This window comes from Neomonachus schauinslandi, chromosome 11, assembly GCF_002201575.2.
Source record: "Neomonachus schauinslandi chromosome 11, ASM220157v2, whole genome shotgun sequence".
Lineage (NCBI taxonomy): Eukaryota > Metazoa > Chordata > Mammalia > Carnivora > Phocidae > Neomonachus > Neomonachus schauinslandi.
The window spans coordinates 8,348,500-8,367,947 of record NC_058413.1 but is presented as its reverse complement, the minus strand read 5'-3'; the positions used below and the strand labels follow the sequence as shown (position 1 = coordinate 8,367,947).

Here is a 19,448-nt window from a genome sequence, read left to right as displayed (position 1 = left end):
GACTGAAACCAGCCTACTGCCTCTCCCTGGTGAGACAAGTCTAGGGGGAAGTGAAAGTGAACTTCCTGTTGGAGTTGGGGGCTCTCAAAAGATGAGAGGGACCTCACTTTACTGATGACACTGAAGTCCAGGAAAGGAAGGGAACTTCTCCATCCTGAGGAATCCTCATTTTCAACCGGTTTCTCTTTTCTGTGAGCTTTCTTGTCTTAGAAGGGACAAATGAAAAATGAATTAAGATGAGAATGTCTTCCCTGCCTTACCTTACAGGGGTATTTTTAAAAGGTAAACCAGCGTGACTCAATATTACCACAGTGTAATGTCGTTTTGTGCTATTTTGAACAATTTAAAAAGAGAGGTTAAGTGGAATTCAAAGACGTTATTTAGAATGTCATCACTGGAACAAAGGCATGAATTCTCTTAATATAAGGACGTCAAGGAGCCTAAACTCAGAGATGTTATGTAATCTTTCCAAGATCACATCGCATTTTCATTCCACCGAGCTGGGGCTGGAATGCAGGGCTGGGGGGGACCCCCGTAGCCTCCCGCAGCCGGGAGCCCAGGACGCTGACCTGGTGCTTGCCCCGGACCTTAGGGAACACTGCAGACTAGACGTGGGGTGTATGGATAAATAGAAGCCCAGATAGACGATGGCAGGTGAAGAATGCTAAGGAGACAGGTCATAGACTAAGGCTGCATTTGACAGGTGACACACATGTTGATAGGCTGGCTGATAAACGAGATGGATTTTATGAGCTGACAGACTGAGGAGCAGACACGCAGACGGGGAAGTTGCCTTAGAACCAAAGGATGCCAATCGTTGGGACGGCTCACAGCCTTATTTTCTATTTAGTCAAATAATAACGTGCGCAGGTGATCCGCGCTCCCTGTTCAAGGTTTGAAAATGCCCGGAAACTGACGGAAAGACACGAGGAGTCAGACTCTGGGTACTACCCGAGGGAATAACTCGCCGGGCCTCGGGTGTTGCCGGAAATGGCCGACGACCGCCGTGAGCTGCGGGGCGGGACGGGGGCGTGGCCGGCTCACTGCACGCGGTGCCACTTCGGGTGTTTCCGGAAACCGCGGCGAGCCAGCTTGAAGTGGGCGGGGAAAGGCCTATGGGCGTGGCTGGAGTCTCCCGAGTAGCTTCGTAGATTTCCGTAAGCAGAGCCGAAGCTTGGGCTTCGGAATCGAGGCGGCGCGCGCGTCCGCGGGGTTTACCTTCTTCGGCTGTTTCCGGAATTCACCCGTAATCCGCGGCCGAGAGGAGGAGGCGCGCCCCCCTCCCGTTCCTCGCCGCTTCGGAGGTTTCCGGCTGGTGCCGGCGGAAAGAGCCGAGGGCCGGCGGTGGTGGCGGCCATGTTGGGAGCAGCAGGTCCGGCGGCGGCTGCCTGTGTGCCGGGCGCGGAGCAGTGCCGCTGAGGGCAGGGGAGGAGCGAGGCAGGCGGCCGGCTGCGGCGGCAGAGAGTAGGCGGAGCGGCGCGGCCCGGCCGAAAGGCGGCACAGCCCAGCCGGGGGTCGGGGGGGTGCGGTCCGGAGCCGCTCGGAGCCGGCGCGGCCTAGCCCGAGCGGCGCATCCCCGGGCTGGCGTGAACGGCTGCCCGGCCTCCCCGCACCCCCGGCCGGGGCCCATGCGGCGGGTGCCCCTGCTGTGAGAAGCCCCGCCCGGCCGGGCTCCGCGCCTTCCCTTCCCTCCCTTCCTCCAAGCTTCTCGGTTCCCTCCCCTGAGATACCGGCGCCATGTCCAGTGCCCGGACCCCCCTACCCACGCTGAACGAGAGGGACACGGAGCAGGTAAGGAGCCCCGAGGGCTCCCCGAATTCTCTGGCTGGGCCCCTGCACCTTGCAGAGCCTCTTCCCTCCTCTGCTCTCCTCGTGTCCCTGCTGCCACCCTGCAAGCCTCGGCTGCCCTGTCATCTGGCTCTCGGCCTCGCACATCTCCCTCTGAGTCCTGTCCTGGGACCCACCTCGTCCTGACTCCAAGCTGCACACTTGTCTTTTCTGCTGACAGCCCCCCCTCCCCTCACCGCCCTCTTGCGCTCTTCCGTGTTACCTCCCTAGCTTCTCCTTCTCTTCCCTTTTTCTCTCAGGGGCCTTTCTGTTCTTCCTCCACCCACGCTTAAAGCCGCCACCCTCCTGCTCCTCGAATAGCACCCCGCGATTTGCCCCAGATCGTTGTCCACCTCTTCCTCCATCTCTCTAGCCTTGCTTCTCCTCCTCCCGCACGGATTCTCCCAGTCCCTGGTTATCACCCTCAGGGTCCTTGCCCCGGAGTGTGTTCTCGATCCCTATCCCCTTCCAGTAACCCAGCTTTTTTTTTTTTTTTTTTTTTTAACCCTCTTTTCCAAATTGTGCTCTCCCTCATGCTTGCAACCCACCAGCTCCACCCTCATCACCTCTCCAAATGGTTCGCCTACTCTTTGCTCGTCACTTTCCCTGCTTTTCTCCAGGAGCTCCCTGGTGCCTCGCGCTGGCATTTGTTGCTTCCGTGTTTCCCATCCTGCTGTCATGCGCAGAGTTTCCCACAGGTTGTCTTTGGGGTTCCAGTCTGAAGGATTCCCTTCAGAGTCCGGATCCCTCACGTTCTGTTCCCCTCAGGTTTGGTTTAAGTCTCCGGGCTTTCTGTTTTCTCACTGAGTGCTTTACCAGCCTGCTCCCTGGACTCTCCCTACCGAGGGAGAACATTCTCCCAGCCCCATTCTGTCCGTACCACCTGTTGCTGAGTCCTTCCCCACCCCCCTCATCACGCTCCCTCGCCATCCTTGCCTTTCTGTCTTCTCACACTGCAACACAAACCATGATGCCTTCCTGTGTCTTCACTCCTGGCTCTGTCACTTTTCATAGTTTCTTCCTCCTTGCTTGGTGCCTTCCGGTTTCTCTACCCTCACCCAGTCTTCCTTGCTCTACCTCTTAACCAGGGTTGTCTTTTGCCTCCGGATTAGTGTCTTCTTGCCTTCTTCACATCATATTTCTTTGCTCCACACATGCCCCTGTCCGTTCCCTCCCCGATTGGCTTGTGTTGTAACTCCCCGTCCAGACACTCGGCGCACTAGTTTCTTGAGCCACACCCCCCCCCCCCCCACCTCGCCCTGTCCTGGCAATCACTGCTATCATCTGTCACCCAGGCTTTAGCGTTTTCTGTCACCTCACCTGTGAGCTGAGAGGCGTCCACTTTCCACCCCTCCCCTATCTTTCACCACGTCCCGAGTCCATCGCTGACTGCTGACCGCTCTGGGGAGAGTCGCCTGCCTGGCACACACTTGTCGGTGGAGAACTTTCCTAGGCCAAAAAAACTTGACTTGAAAAAGGAGCTCTTCACCCCTGGGGCTGCAGCGCCTTTCTGCATCCTCTCCCTTACGACATCCTTTATGTTTTCCTCTCATTCCACTCTTTCTTCGTAGCTCAGTAGAACCGTTGTTCTACTCTCTTGCATGTTCACATCCTTCCCTGGAAAATCTGCCCTCGTTGAGTTTTCCTGCATTTTTCTCTTGTGTCACCCGCCCTCACTCTCTGTCACCTGGGCAGTCAGGAACTCAGGAGGAGTTCTGGCCCGAGTTTTTCTCTGCACCGGTTGACCCTTTTGTTGCTGATGGATTGATTGCTTCTGGGGGTGAAACGAGTTGGGAGAGAGGGCCGGTGGATGTCTGTTTCATCACTGGGTTTTGCAGCTGGCTCTGGATGGGCCTGAGGTCTTTGGAAACCGGAGCGTGGTCTGCATGTCCCAGTCTTGCCCTCACTTGCCAGCTGTTTCTCTCCTTCCTGGGAACCGCTTTTCCTAGGCCCTCCTGAGGTGGCCTCTTCCATTCCTTTTCCCATCACGGCCTTTGTCTTAGCAGGTAAACCCTGCTTAACGGGAGAACTTTCCCAGACTGTTGATTATGAGCTGGTAGGAGGAGGCCAAGTGACTGACTGACATCCTCAGGCATGTGGGGCGTGGTGGTGGAGTGCCTACTCTCTTCCCCGAGGCTGGGGGGGGGGGGGGGGGGGGGCATTGTGTTCAGGCGAGTAGGGTAACAGACTGCCTCAATGTGGTTTCTTTGTGCTGGTTACTAAATGTAAATGTGTTCTCGCCATGGTCTTTTTCTTGTGATGTGTGCATTGATTTCTCTTCCCTCCATGCCTCGCGGACTGCTGAGCGCGTAGTAGGAAGTCGGTGCACACCCATTGATTTTATGAGCGCAGTAATCGGGTGAACCATTTGGGAATGCAAGCTGCGCTTTGATAACTTTGTCTGGAGCAGTGGCTGCATATTTTGTCATCCTGTTCCAAATTATGAATTACTCATCCCGTTTGCACTCTTTATGGACTTAGGTTCCCCTGAGCCACTTCATCGCTTCTGCTGGTGTTTTCAAGGTAGCCAGTCATGCTATTTACTTGATGCTAAGTCTGGTCCCAGTAAAAGCACAGCCATTGGAAAAGCTTGGATACACCTACCACAGGCAGATGCCTGTATTTTTCAAAACAAGGGAAAAGACAAGTCGCAGCCCTTCTGGTCACAAGGCCAGGGATGCCAGAAGCATCGGCCTCCTTTAAAGAGTAGATGATGCCACCAGGTAAGGCCAAGAAAGCTCTTGGTTCTGTTGTGATTCTAGTCGAAGTAGTCCTGGAAGTTCAGTCATTGCAGTAAGCCGTAATGTTATGAAATAAAAAGCAAGGGATTTGGTTGGGCTGATTCCTTCCCCCCAAAGATGCTCTATCACTGTATTTAGGTTTAAATTATTTAAACTGGTTTCACCGGGAAATACGTAAGCAAACTCTCCTCGTTGTCTTCAAGCTCCGACTTCTTTTTTGCCATTCCTCTTCCCCTTTCTTTATTAAAAAATGTGGCTGATGAGAAGCTGTTTCCAGGAGCTCTTTGATCACATCTGAATTAAACACACATAACAAATACACAAACAGAAAATGTGGAAGCATAAAAATAAACCTTGTGTTGCAGGAAGAGTGCCTGTTTGCTGTCAACTCTGCTCCTCACAGTGAAAGTGGGAGATAAAAGAAAGTCAAGCTCTGTCTCTAAGATGGTTTTTGTGACACCTGGTTGCAGGTGTGCTTTCTCAACAGCCATAGACTCTTCTTTCATTTGCAGGAGGGTTGTGACCTCGGCTGGTAGTTTTGGGGATTCTCAGTCTGCAAGCTGAGCTTTCTGTCCACTTCGTTTCCAAATGGCTCTGCTGGCCTGGAGTCTTGGCTGTGGTGAAAGCAATCAGCAAGATGACTGTTTGTCTTCCAGCCAGGGGCAGCAGTAATAGGCAAGTGCGGAGAGGGGTCCAACTTCCAGAGTTCTGCTGCTTGGCCAGAGCTTCCTGTAGCACCTGGTAGAGGGCCTATGTGGCTTCAGACCTGCCCCACCCTTGGGCCTCAGGAACCACGACGGAGGGCTTCTGACGGAAAGCAGGAGCCTTTCACTACCAGCCCCACTTCAGCTGCAGTGGGCAAGGGAGGGGGTTGCTGTCATTCTGGGGAGTGAGTGGCATTGTTTATTCTTTTGGGTGGTTCTGGGAAGAAGAGTGTGGAAGTCTGGCTGAAGTGAGCAAATCTAACTTATAGAATCCTGTAAAGAGCAACTGAGCCGCTCCAAACACGTATCCCTTGGATGCCAGTGTTGATTCTGGCTGAATGTTGCATTGAATAATTTGGTTTTAGTGTTGACTCTAGTAGAGAGCTCTCATTTCCCTCCATGTCCCGGGAGCTATGCGGCACTGTGCTCTGGGTACAGACTCCTGACTTCTGCCCTTTGACTCTGGCCAAGGGCTCCTTAGTGGTGCTGCCTTCTGGTCAGAGGTGTGGGTGGATGACATTCTCACTTCCTGCATGGCCCTAGAAATTAGAATGAGGCCTTGTTAGAGCAAGGGCTTTAGGAGTCAGGAGTTCACAGAGTTGCTCACCATACCATAGTCTTTGAACCCAGTAAAGGTAACTAACTAGTAACTTGTAATAATTTCTCTAATCTGTGGCTTTGGGAAGTAGCTAAACAGATGGATACAGGACAGTCCTTGAAACTTGGACTGCTTTAGATTAAAATCAAGTTTGCCCAGGGAATGACTGCATCTTTCAGATGGTGACCAAAGATAAGTCAGTGTCTTAACTGATGCCTGTGAGATAGGAAAAAATTGAGAATTTGCCTGAGAGGTTTGCATGGTTAGATCTCTTGGAAGTCAGAAACTTCTCCGACTAGACACTTTCCCCTTTGGACAGAACAACCCAATTCTCCGTGGGCATTTCACCAGGACTAACCTGTGCCTCCGTGAACTCTTTCCCATTGTGCACTTAGCCACCTGGCTGGCCTTTCTCTTCTCCCAGGAGCTTCCATGACTTTCCTACATATGTATTATGTCAACTGAAATGAATATTTTATGCTTAGAGTGCAGCCAAGCCTCAGACTTTGTGGCCCATTATCGACAAGCGGGGTGGGGGCTGGGCGTCACCTTTGGCCCCATGATAGTTCTGCTAAATGGACTCTCCGCCACCCCCCTCCCCGCCCCCCCCTCCCCGCCCCCCAGCAGCACTTTGAAGCCCATTAATGGATCGGGATGAAGTAACCTCAGCAGATGGAAAGGGCGAGGAGGGTGGTTGTCCTTCCTTCCCCAAGACTGCCTGATGAGGCTTTCCTGCAGTCACCAGGTACCCCCCCAGCCCCTGCTGCCTGGTTAAGCTGTAGACTGGGGCTCCTAGAGGCCGCTGCGGTGAGAGGAGATGGAGAAAGGGTTCGATTCTCTCGGAGCCGGTGGTGCTGCCAGTTTTGCCGCTTGCCTAGCAAAGCAAAAACAGAGGGATGGGGAAAGGGTGGGTGGAGTTTAAGCCTAGGCCTTCCTCCTCCAGCGGAAGTTCAGCAAAGTGACAAACCAGATAGGTGGCTGAGTTTCCTTCTTTTGATGGGAGGTGCCAGCATTTGTACCTTTTTGCACTTCTAGTTTGGATTCTCCAGGCTTCCTCGCAGCCTTCATCAAACACAAGTGAGTCACTGCAGTGTTATCTGTGCATTTTCCCCTTCTGTCTCAGCAGAGGGAAGAGTAAGCCTTTACAAACTTTGTGGGGGAGGAAACCACCCATTTCCACTTCTGGCATGGGAAGAGGCCATCTCTCCCGACGTTAACTCTGAAAGCTCTAGCTCTCGGAGCAGAAATCACCACCCCACCACAGCCCTTTTGGTGTTGGCCGCTGAGTGCCTTTGCTGTCCTTTGGGCTGCCATGGTGCATCTGATTCTGAAACAACACCACGAGAGAACCTGACCTCTTGGTTTCCAGTGATCCTTCAGTGAAGGAGGGATCCCAGTTCCTTCTCTTGCCCACTAGGCCTGCTCATCCTTTAGGAAGTAGAAATAGGCCAGATCCCTTCACCTGTCTGTCTGCTTTTGCTAGAGGGTTTTAAGTTTCTTGGTCCCTAGGCACTCTTTCACCCTACTTCCATTTATCCCTACATTTCTCATTAGAAAATGAGGGCAGAAGGGGCAAAAACAAATGCATTTCCTTTTGCTCATCAGATGGTTAATGTTAGGCTTATGAAGCGGGGTAAGCACAGGTTTGGTAGGCGAGGGCAGGATGGACACTGATATTGATGGCTAGGTGAGTCCTGAGGGACAGCAGATAGGAGGGGGGAAGGAGGGGGGCAGGGAGAGAGGAGAAAAGGAGGGGTGTGTTCAATGATTGTCTCCAAGCCACCTTTTTCCTTTTAACATAAGGAAGGCGGAGCAGACCAGAGGCTTCTCGGTAGAACCAGTCAAGCTGGTTTTGAGCAGCCTCGGCCTGTTTTCCTGTGTGCTCTTTGGGAAGTTGGCCATACCAAGGTCTGCCTCCTCTGGGGCTCTGCTCATTGAGGTATGAGTTTAGATGAGGTCTGTAAACTCCCCCAGCCCCTCCCAATACTGAATGGTCTCTGAGCCAGGCCTCTCTACATGAGCGGGCTCTCTCTACACCTAGGGCTATTCAGGGCAACTTTGTCTTACACACTTTTCACCGGACTCTGTAAGATACAGCTCTTGTTCTTGAGCCCCCTTCGCAGGTCACGGCTTGGCAGAAGGCCCTCCAGCCTGGCCAGGGAGAAGGGACTGGGTCTGTGGTTTGTGGATGGGGAACAGACTCCTGGCTGTTGTGATCTGGCAGCTAAATCCAGTAAGACCCCACACCTTTTGGCTTGATGCAGTGGGACTGTCTGTCCAGGCCTGCTGGGGAAGAAAAAAGGAGAGGATAGTTTTTGGTCTTTGGCAGCTCAGCAGGTACTTCAGCCACGGCGAACAGTGTGAGTTTGTTCCTGATCCGCACCTGTACGAAAGGTGGGAGTCATCAGTCACCATGTGCTGGCACTTCCTGAACAGTGGCAGGAAACCTTTCTCCGGGAAAGGACATAGGATTCTGAGGCTCCTATGACCATTAGCGCTACTAATACAGCAGGATTGTTTTCCCAGTCCCCCACTAAACGGAAAACTCCCACGTCCGAAAGTTTGGTGATTAATGAGTGAAACCACCTGCAAACATAGTTCCAGCCCTTGCCCCTGCCCTTGGCGACGGGCTGCTCCTGTCGCTACTACAGTGATCTACTCATTGCTTCTCCTGAGCACCATTTCACTGAGGGTTTTGTTTTGGTTACGGATACCCTGTATGGAGGGTGGCCCCCTTTTCCTGCACCTTCTTTAGACCCGAGGGTCTGCTGGCCTTCCCCTACCCGCCATCACTTCCCCACTTCCCCTCCACAGATGGCCATCATCTGAGTGTCTTTGCATGTGGTGTTGGATGCACTTGTGGCTTGTTGCTTTGTTTTTGCCCACAAGAGTTTGAATTACTGGTTCTCTAGTCACAGGAAGTGGGGCCCCTTAGGCCTGCTTGGTCTAGCAATAGCATTCTAATTGAGTTGAGCCTATGGCAGAGTTGAAAAGAGATCCCAGCACTTGGGGACATCCAATAAGAGATGTGTTGTGGTTACAGCAGGCTCTACATTTTGATTCCCTGTACTGGAATCTTGGTCAGTCCCTACTATGACCTTGGGCTTACTTAATTGCTCCATGCCTGTTTGCTCATCTGTAAAAAAGGAGTAATGATAGTACCCATCTTGTAGGTATAGTTATTGTGAGCATTAAAAGGGGTAATGAATATAAAGCACTTAGAATAATGCCTGGCAGGACATAATAATCATTGTTGTCACCATTCTAGTTGAGCGACTCAGTGGGTTTTCTCTGAGCACCACACAACTCCAGGTCAAGATATGTTGGAATTTCTCTGAACTGATTCAAAGAATCTTGGTTTCTTTTAGTCATTAGGGTCCCTTAGGTGCTCTTTCCAGCAATTTTTAAAAAAAATTGTTTATTTTGGGTGCCTGGGTGGCTCAGTTGGTTAAGCATCTGCCTTCGGTTCAGGTCATGATCCCAGGGTCCTGGGGTGTCGTCTGTTCCCCCACCACCACCACCCCGCATCAGGCTCCTTGCTCAGTGGGGAGCCTGCTTGCTTTTCCCTCTCCCTCTGCCTCTCCCCCTGCATGTGCTCTCTCACTCTTTCAAAGAAATGAATAAAATCTTTTTTTAAAAAATTGTTTTAGTTCACTGTTTTTTTGGTTTTTTTGTGTGTGTTTTTTTGTTTGTTTTTGTTTTTGAGCCAACCAGCTATCTGAATAGAATGCTGTTGGAGAGGTTTAGGTACTATTGAGATTACTTTAAAAAATGGGGATGCATTTATTTACAGGATATCAATATGATTAAAAAAAGAAAGAAAGAAACACCCCAAAACATTGCCTTCTGCTCACCCATATTTCTGTATTGTGAGTGGTGGTGGTGGTGGTGTATGTGCAGCCTCATCGGTGCCTGGAAGGCCAAGTCCAAAGTCACCAGAGCATGGGTTTTTCTGAGTGTTGGGATCCGGTATTACAAGAGGCCTGCTGAGCAAGCCCATGGGATTTCTTTCACGTTCCTTTCTTCAAGTGCAGTATTTACCCTTTGGCAACAGGAGAAAGTTCCCTGTTTCTCTTAAAGACCACATGGGAACTTAGCAGCTAATGATTTTAGGTTCCTTTTTCACTAGCAAAGGGGCCTTCAGGGGCAGGTCCTTGTTATCTCTGTTGGCTTCCCTGAAGTGAGAAGAAAGCCCCCCCCCCCCGCCCCCTTTGTGAGGCCTGGAAGGGTCGCAGCCATTTCTCAGCTGCTCCTAGGAGTTTGCGGACTTTGAATCTTGGGCTGAGATTTTGGTCTCAGTTGGTTCCTTGTTTATCTTCATCTCTTGGGGCTTCTAGAGCCTGAATGCCTGGTCAGAACAGCAAGTAAGTTGCTTCGTTTTTTCACATTGCAACTGCTGCCAAGGAGAAAGGTAACAGTGTCGCCTCAGAGCTCGTCAGGGAATATTTCTTTCACCGTATTTTCCTCTTCCTTTTGACCCCTCTGCTGACTTCTCTCACTTCCTTTTTTTCTGTTTGATTTCTTTGAACTCTGTTCCTTCATTATCACTGTCCATCTCGGGCTTTCATCTCCATATCCCACTCTGCCTGACCCGTTTTATGCCTCTTTTGTGGCAGGGCTCAGGAGAGGAATTCTGATAGTCTGAGATCTCCTTCATGTATAGAATCCCAGAACCACCCAGTCCTTTCTCCTATTCCTCTGATTTCTATAAAGTTAAGGATTTGCTGCTTTAGAAAACATTTTCTTTTTATGTCTCTGGAGCCACCTTCCTTAGTAAAGCCAGGCTTGGCAATCTGACAACTTACTAGGGTCGGCATCCCAGTTTCCCTGGTGACAGGGTCTAAGCTAGTTCTGGGCTGTTTTCCTGTGGCCTGTCCGGAATGCTCCAACGCTGGACCCTGTCTTGAGAGAGATCTGAGGAGGCGCTTGTTAATTCTGGTAATGCGATACTGAATGTAGCTCCCGAAGTGTGGTTTGAGGACCCTGGGGCTCCCTAAGACCCATTCGACGGTACATGAAATCAGAATGAGTTTCATCACATTAATGCATTATTTGCCTTTTTTCACTCTCGTTCTCTCGATGTACAGTGGAGTTTTCCAGAGGCTGAATGATGTGTGCTGACATCATCACTCTTGACTAATGAAATGTGTGCTTCTGTATTCTTGTGTTTTCTGGAATGTTTAAGGTAGTCCTTTAAGGTATAAATATGGAAGTTTGCAATGATGGACTTGGTTTGTTCTCAGTACTTCTACTGTACTCTTACTAGCTGTCTTCAGTTGTGCCTGCTGTAATCCCTGTAAACCTCATTGTTGTCCTATAAATCATTATTTTGAAATCCCAGCATTTTCCTGGCACCTTCGAGGAAACACAACAAGAAGTAAGTACAACTTGTAAAACTTACTTGTAAAAGCTTTGGGGAAAGCTTCTAATTTTAAAAATTTCAGTTACAACTTATTTTAGCACTTTATTCTAAAACAGGAAAATTTATCATATTTCTCTTATATTTAAGGATGGATTGTTGGCTTTAAAAAGGGAGATTAGAAGACTTGGCAATCTCTGTTTACTGAAACGGACACATCAACAAGTGAATGGGAGGAATCTGAAGAATCTAGGCAAAACTGTTAATAAGAAATGAAAAGTTACTGAAAGAGTCAATATTATAAGGAAAGCTGTTTTATCTTATCTTATGCAACAGAACACGTCTGTGTAGTATTATAGTGCCAGTTAAGTTGCAACATCCTGTCAAGACCAATCATTCAGAGCTTAAAGAAAAAGGAATTGAGTATTTTAAGTGTACACACCATGAGCTCCTTAAATAAGAGCCAGAATTTGCTCCAGCTTTCCAACCTAGAAATGAAAAAGTCACTGAATCTTACCAGATAAGTTTTGACATTGCTTTGGCTGGAAAAGCCCACCCAATAGCCGAGAGACTAATAAAGTCTTGAGCAGCAGACATTGCTGAATGCCCACTGGATGAAAAGTCAGTAAAATCCAGGGCAGGGGCACTTCATGTGTTACCATGACTCGTCGAATTAAAGGTCTAGCTACAAATACAAAGACTGAGTTCCTATCTTGTTTGCAGAATCATGCTTTTGCCTTACAAATGAGCAGATTTACAGACATGGCTCAACCTGTGTCTGCACCAACTACGCCTCAGAGAATTTTCTTTTATGTCAATGCTCAGCAGTGAACACAAGTAGTGATAAGTATGCAAGGGGTTGAATAACTCCTTTGACTCTCATGGTTCATGCATTTGCACGACTGGTGCAGAAGCAATGGCAGAGAATATTGCCGGCATCATAACATGAATCAAGGCAGTGAGTGGCACCAGACTCTACCAGTGGTGGTAGTCATGGACTTCTTTCCCGCTCTGCGTGTGCAGTTAAAAAAAAGAAGAAGAAGCCATTTTCACTTAAGAATGTCTTGGATGAAGCACTAAAAATTATTAATTTTTATTAAATCTCAACCCTCTAATAAAAGTCTCTTTAATATTTTGAGTGATGAAATGCCAAGGATCCATGGAGCCTTGCTGCTGGATACCATAGTACAATGACTGTCTTGAGAAAATGCACTAGTGTGTGGGAGCTGAACCAGCTGCATGGATCATCGTTTTTACTTGAAAGAACAACTGATGGATAAACTGTAGTTATTCATACTTGAGTGTTTAGTGGACATTTCCTCGAAATGGAACAAATTGAGTCTGTCACCATTGCCAGTGATAAAATTCAAGCTTTCAGGTGAAAATGAGAATTTTCGAAAACTAATATTTGTCAAAGACTTTTTTGATGAGACCAGTTGTAAAATTAATGGAATGTGATTTTTTGATATTGTATGAAATGTCAGTATTTGGAAATACTGTATAATTCAACGAAGGAACATTTCCCAGATTGTTAGTAGGTAAAAGAGCCACTCAAAAAGTACAAGATGACCAATGGATTTTAACGTTAAAGTACACAAAAAAAATTCATTGATAAAATCTCAGATTGCACATTGCAACTAACTTTTAAAAACTACTACTTTTGAGTTTTGGTCTGGTGGTGAAGAAGAAAAATTCTCAGTATCTGAAAGGCTATTAAACTCCATTTTCCAACTACAGGTCTGTATGAAATGAGATTTTCTTTATATCTTACAACCAGAACAACAGATTGAAGCACATCGAATGCAGAAGCAGAAGTCAGCTTTCGTCCATTAAGCCAGACACTAAAGAGATGTACAACAATGTAAAACAATGCAATTTTTGCCATGAATTTAATTTTGTTTTAGAAAATAGTTTTTTCACACAAAGATATAGGTTTTCCATATAAACATGTAGTGGGCTTATTATTTTGAATGAATTAATAAAAATATTTTTTAAATTACCGTTTCAGTTTCTAATAAGGTAGCTGTCGCGATTGCTATAACCCCCATAAACAAAAGATTTCTGCGGTCCTCGGTAATTTATTTAAGAGTGTAGAGAGTTCTGGAGACCAAAAAATGAGAAGAACCTTTGTAGACAAAACTTGAGTTGATCGTCTGTCTTGGGTTGGTTACTTGTGATGACTTCATAAGGAGCCCTTGTTTACAATTCCAGCTGCTATATAGTCCTGTCTGGGCCCCAGAGACTTTGACCCAAGCTAACTTATTTCCTTCTAATACATACAGCACTGGCCCCTTGAGGTTTTTCATTGTTGTTTTATCTGTGGCTTGTTTATTCACCCTCCCTCTTTTTCCTTAAATTTTATTTTTCCCGTTTTCCCTTTCTCTTTATTCTTTCAAGTTTTCCTCATTTTTTTCTTTAGTTTTTTAGTGTGGGGTTTTTTGAGTTTTTGGTATTTTGTGTTTTGATTGGATTATGAGATTAGTTGATGGGGTGGACTTCCTTTGGTACTTGTGAAATTATGGTTTGGCAAATACAGTTTTTTGGGTTTTTTTGTTTGTTTTCATTAAGAATAAGTAACTCATGGGGCACCTGGGTGGCTCAGTCAGTTAAGCATCTCACTTTTGGTTTCAACTCAGGTCATGATCTCGGGGTCATGAGATCAAGCCCCACATGGGGGTCCGCGCTCAGTGTGGAGTCTGCTTGAGATTCTCTCTCTCCCTCTCCCCCTCTGCATGTGCATGCTCTCTCAAATCAATTAATAAATCTTAAAAAATAATAAGTAACTCATGTTTACATGTAATGGGTTTATTATGTTCTTTTAAATGGATGGATACATATTTAAGTCTTTTCTCATTTCTAATACAGTAAATGTTAATAGATACCGTCCATATAAACAAAAGCTTTTGGGAGGACTCCGTTATTTTTCATAGTTGCAGAGAATTTCTGAAACCAAAAAGTGTAAGAATCACAGATGTAGACAAAACTTGGATTAATTCTCCCTGGCTTTGGTTGGTCGATTTCTTGGTAATTTCATAAAAAACCATTTTGCAATTCCCAGCCCCTGTTTAGTCCTGGCTGTGCCTCAAAAAGGCACTTGCCGCCTTTGCTGTCATTCTAGCTGAGGAAGCTGGTTCTCAGTGACCTGAAGGACTTTGACCAAAGTTGGCTCATTTTCTCCTTTAAATACAGAGCATTGGCCTTGTGAGGTTTTTTTAAACAGTTAATTTTTTTAAAAATTTTTGAGATAATCTTAAATTTAGAAAAGTTGCAAAACTAACCCGAAGAGTTCCTGTACATTCTTCACTCAGCTTCCCCTTGTGTTAACATCGTATATAACCACAGACCGTGTATCAAAACTAAGAATTAACCTTGGTATAATACTATTAACCACAGTACAGAACTTGTTCAGATTTCATCAGTTTTTCCACTGATGTGCTTTTTCTGTTCCAGGACCCACTCCAGACTCCCACATTGCATTTAATTGTCACATCTCCATAGTCTCCTCAGATCTGTGACCATTTCTTAGTCTTGCCAAGTCTTTTATGACATTGACAATTTTGAAGAATACTGGTTAGTTTATAGAATGTTCCCCAAATATGGTAACCTGAAATTTTCCCATGGCCTTATGCTCTAATTCCGTTTTTTCATTGTGGTAAAATACACATAAAATTTACCATTTTAATCATTTTTAAGTCGAGTGGCATTAAGTACATCCACAATGTTATATAACCGTCTACTATTTCTAGAAATTTTTTGTCATCTCAAACAAATTCTATATCAGATGTGAGGGCGATCTGGCTGCGACATCTGTCACCCCATTGATCGCCAGGGTTGATTCGGCTGATCTGGCTGGCTAGGCGGGTGTCCCCTTCCTCCCTCACCGCTCCATGTGCGTCCCTCCCGAAGCTGCGCGCTCGGTCGAAGAGGACGACCTTACCCGATAGAGGAGGACCGTTCTTCGGTCAAGGGTATACGAGTAGCTGCGCTCCCCTGCTAGAACCTCCAAACAAGCTCTCAAACAAATTCTATATCAATTAAAAAAGAACTCTCATCTCCCCCTCCCCCAGCTTCTTGCAACCTTTATTTTACCTTCTATGAATTTGACTACTCTAGGGACCTCATGTAAGTGGAATCATACAGTATTTGTGTTTTTGTGTCTGACTCCTTACACTTAGCATAATGTTTTTAAGGTTCATCCGTGTTGTAGCTTTAATTCCATTTTAAAAGTTAACTCAGGAGTTGCCTGGGTGGCTCAGTCAGTTCAGAGTCTTGGTTTTGGCTCAGTTCATGATCTCATGAGATTGAGCCCCATGTACTGAGCAGGGAGTCTCCTTGAGATTCTCTCCTCCTCCCTCCGCCCCCCCCACTGTGTGCGTGCGTGCTCTCAAATACATAAATTTTTAAAAAAATGTTCACGCGGGTTTTACTCTGATGATAAGTATTTAGTTGATGTTAGTGTAATTATTAAGACGTGTAGTTGTAATGGGCTTAGTAATATTTTAAATGAATTAATAGTTTAGTATCTTCTCAGTTTTAATTATAATAGTCATTATAACCCACATAAGCAAAAGCCATTTGAGGTCCTTAGTAATTGAGAGTGTAAAGAGAGTGTAAAGGGTTTCTAGACAGAAGTGTGAGACTATCTTTTATAGACAAGCATGGGGTTGATCATCCCTGTCCTCAATCGGTTGGTTACTTGATATGACCTCATACTGAGCCTTTGTTGTGCAATTCCCTGAGTGCTGGCTGGGCTGCAGGAAGGTACTTGCTGCCTGGGTTTGCAGTCATTCTAGCTGAGGAAGCTGGTTCTCAGTGACCCAAGGGACTTTGACAAGTTGGCTCTTTTCCTCCTAATACGGAGCATTGGCCTTTTTTTTCCTTTTCCCATTAAAAAGATCATTTGGCTTACTTGGATTTCATTTTCACAGATTTTTTTTATAAGCTTATGCATTGGCTATTGGTCAATTCCAAATTTGAAAACTGCAAAGCTTGCTTAGCTTCTATCCTTGAAGAACCTTGGTGTCTGTAATAGTTGAAGGCCGGTAGGCTCCAGTCGCTCACTACGGCCAGAACACCCCCGTAGTCTGTTCCCTGGGTGGCTGCAGAGCCCACACACTTTGTTCCTGTTTCTTCTGTGCTTAACTCTGTTGGCCCTGTTTCTTAATGAAACATGCCTGCCAAATCCCACACTTAATGGAGATACACTTTATTTTCTCCTGTAAGAGGTAAGCAGATTTGGTGTGTGACAGGGTGTAAACTTTATCTGTGCTTGATGAGTCTTTAAGGGACAGGTAAAATAGCAGTAACATAGTATCTTAGCATTCTGGGCCTTGTTCTTTTGCTTGTACTTATCCTCCAGTTTCCATGGCCTCTCTGACTTTGGAAGGCTTCCCTTGGGGCAGCTAGTGGTAGACCTTGGGGCCTCCTCTAATAGTCACTTGCACCAGCTTGAAGCAAATCTTTTTAAATTCGTCTCATTTGCTCAGAATCACTTCTCATCGGGTCATTAAAAAACAGTGTTTAATCAAGTGCTTAACTTATATCAGTTTGAGTCTACATATAGACTTGCAGGATTATAGCTCCATTTCCCATCACTCAGCAGTCCCATAATCCTCTGCTTTTTACACAAAGCTTATTTCTTTTCAGATTCACATGTGGCTTTCATTTCAATTCCAGAATTGAACTTGATGTGCTTTTCTCTCTCTCTTCGGCCGCTGGTCTGTATGGAAGATAGACTTTTGCTTTCAAAGGAGATTTGTTCATTCTATTAGCTAACGCGATGACTCAGTAACGGTGCCTCCTGGATGGCCCTCTAGTACATTATTTTTCCAAGTGGTTGGGGAACTCTAAAAGGGAACGGACTGAGTACCTGAAGGGTCAACCACCCCTGCCCATTCTCACTCACAGGGCATAGTTCGCGCTGAGGCTACTGGCTTTAGCTGTAGACATCATAATAGCCAATATGTATTGAACACTTAGTTTGTGCCAGACACTTGTTTAGCTGTCTTACGTTGATTAACCCATTTAATCTTTGTGAGTTGGTAGGTCTTACTATTTTACGGATGAGGAAACAAGAGGTCCAGAAATGTTGAGTAACTTGTTCAAGGTTACAAACCCGAGCGGTCCGGTGTGTGTCGGTGTCAGAACAGAACTTTCTTGGGCGCCTGGGTGGCTCGGTCGTTAAGCGTCTGCCTTCAGCTCAGGTCATGATCCCAGGGTCCTGCCATGGAGCCCTGAGTCAGGCTCCCTGCTCAGCAGGAAGCCTGCTTCTCCCTCTCCCGCTCCCCCTGCTTGTGTTCTTGCTCTTGCTATCTCTCTGTCAAATAAATAAAATCTTAAAAAAAAAAAAACAACAAAACTTTCTCGACTGTGGTTCTGCTTCAGTTGTGTCCGCGCAGTAGGAAGTAGAGAGATCCCTTAGGATTCACTCCTAGTCAATGTGGGGTAAAACCTGCCTCCCAGGTCGCCTTCAGAGTGGTGCATGGCCTCCTCTGCCCCAGATTGCTTCTCCCTTTGTGGCCCCAGGGTGAGATGCAGCTCTCTGGGCTTACCTCCCTGGTCTTGACTGCTCCATGTAAGAGCCATGGGAAACTTCTTTTTAAACTTTATTATTTAATCCTGGCTTCTGATTGTCCTCTCTATGTCTTCTCATCTTCTGGAATTTCAGGGACTGTTTCAGAAAAGCTAGAGTCCTGAGACCTAAAATTGGTAACCAACAAGTAAATACCTCATAGCATGAGACAGCTTAGATTCCTAGATTTGACTGTCTTGCTCTGTAGCACCCACGAATTGCTGGGATTCTAGAACTCTTTTTGTAGGCACTCCCCCATACCCCCATTCCCCCCCAAAAAGAAAAAAAAAAAGCTTTTGTGTGTGGATCTTAACTGTGTACATTTTATCACAAAAATAATGTTCTCCCTTTACAACGCTCTACGTGCCACTTACACCAAGACCCAGAGCTACTTGCTTTTAGCCTTGACTGCCAAGGGCGTGGAGCACTGTAGCTGGTAGTGCCAGGCCGCTGTGTGCATTTGGCACTTGCCAGTTCAGTCCTGGGAGCTGAGCTCTGGCCGTCCTGCTGCGCCTCTTTATCCCATTGCTTGTTTTATGTGCCGCTACTTCCTGTTTTCTTTTGTTCGGTCTTTCTTTTGGCTCCCTGCTCTCTCCTGAAATTAGTCCCCATAGCTCTGCTTATGGTTCTCCCAGACCTCTGCGGTTGTGTCTTAGAGTCATTGTTCTGTGCCCCTCTATGGGATCTTAATTAACCTGAGTTTAGGAGTTTATGGTTTGATTTACTTGCTGGTCTCACCTGGGCAATAGTGCCTTTTCTTTTATCCTGTTAGGCGTTTTGAGTTTCATTAGCAAAGTTCTGAAATTGTAAGGCTATTTTAAGATGCCAGCATGGAGTTAGAGTAAAGTGGTGAACTGCTGCCCTTAATTCAAGCCTCATTTACCCACCTGTGCCCCTCTTGTTTCCCTTGCAGAGAAAGAGGGAGTCCAGCTAGAAGAATTGTACTTGTGTTCAAACCTGATTTCGCTTCTCCAAGATCACGGTTATATGCTATTTCTGAATTACTGTAGAACCCATCTTTTTGTTCCGGGGGTGAAACCAAGGTCCACATAAATTACCTGGAGAAGCATAGCCTGTGGGCCTCCTTAGGAGTGGTCTCCCCTCCCCACACCCACCTCCAGCACATTTTTATCTCTTAGCGGAGGTAGCCGCTGTTCACACACAGGTGTTCTTTAGTTTTGCAGGCCACCGCTTCCTTGGAGAGTGCATGGCAGTGTTTTCTTGCTAATAAAAAGGCTGTCATAATGGGTTAGGCCCATAGGGGCTCGGCCCTTCTGTACTTGTATTCCCAGGGAGAAAAATCTCTACCTTAATTACCACATCACACTGGCAGAGAGGTGTGGCTGCTAATTGATTAGATGACAGTCCTTTGCATTGATGCGGAACTGTTGGGGTGGTTTTATTTCATTTTGTTTTTAAATAAACAAATAGATTTGAGCCAGGTAAGTTTATTTTGGAGAGCTGAAGAGCTGAGTAGGGATTAATCTCCTGTCTTTAGTGCCATTTCTGTGTCCTTATTTTCTAGCTTGGTGGCGTCAGCTTTCCTTGCCATTCTGGTGCACGTGGTGAATATGTCTTTCCCTCCCCTGCCCCAATGTGTGCTCCCTCTCTGTTTGGTAGAACCAGATTCCTTTATTTGGTTTGCTCT

The 19,448-nt window shown here is 46.8% G+C and overlaps 1 protein-coding gene across 7 annotated transcripts in view; it reads left to right on the top strand.

Annotated features, from left to right (window-relative positions):
- Positions 1-1,347: 1,347 nt before the first annotated feature.
- MARK2 (microtubule affinity regulating kinase 2) overlaps positions 1,348-19,448 on the top strand; it is a 55,704-nt gene continuing 37,603 nt past the window's right edge. For all 7 annotated transcript variants that reach the window (XM_021685498.2, XM_021685505.2, XM_021685502.2 and 4 more), the window contains exon 1: positions 1,348-1,791. In XM_021685498.2, the coding sequence (XP_021541173.1) occupies positions 1,738-1,791 (54 nt within the window). In that variant the 5' untranslated portion in view covers positions 1,348-1,737. The remainder of the gene's footprint in view (positions 1,792-19,448) is intronic.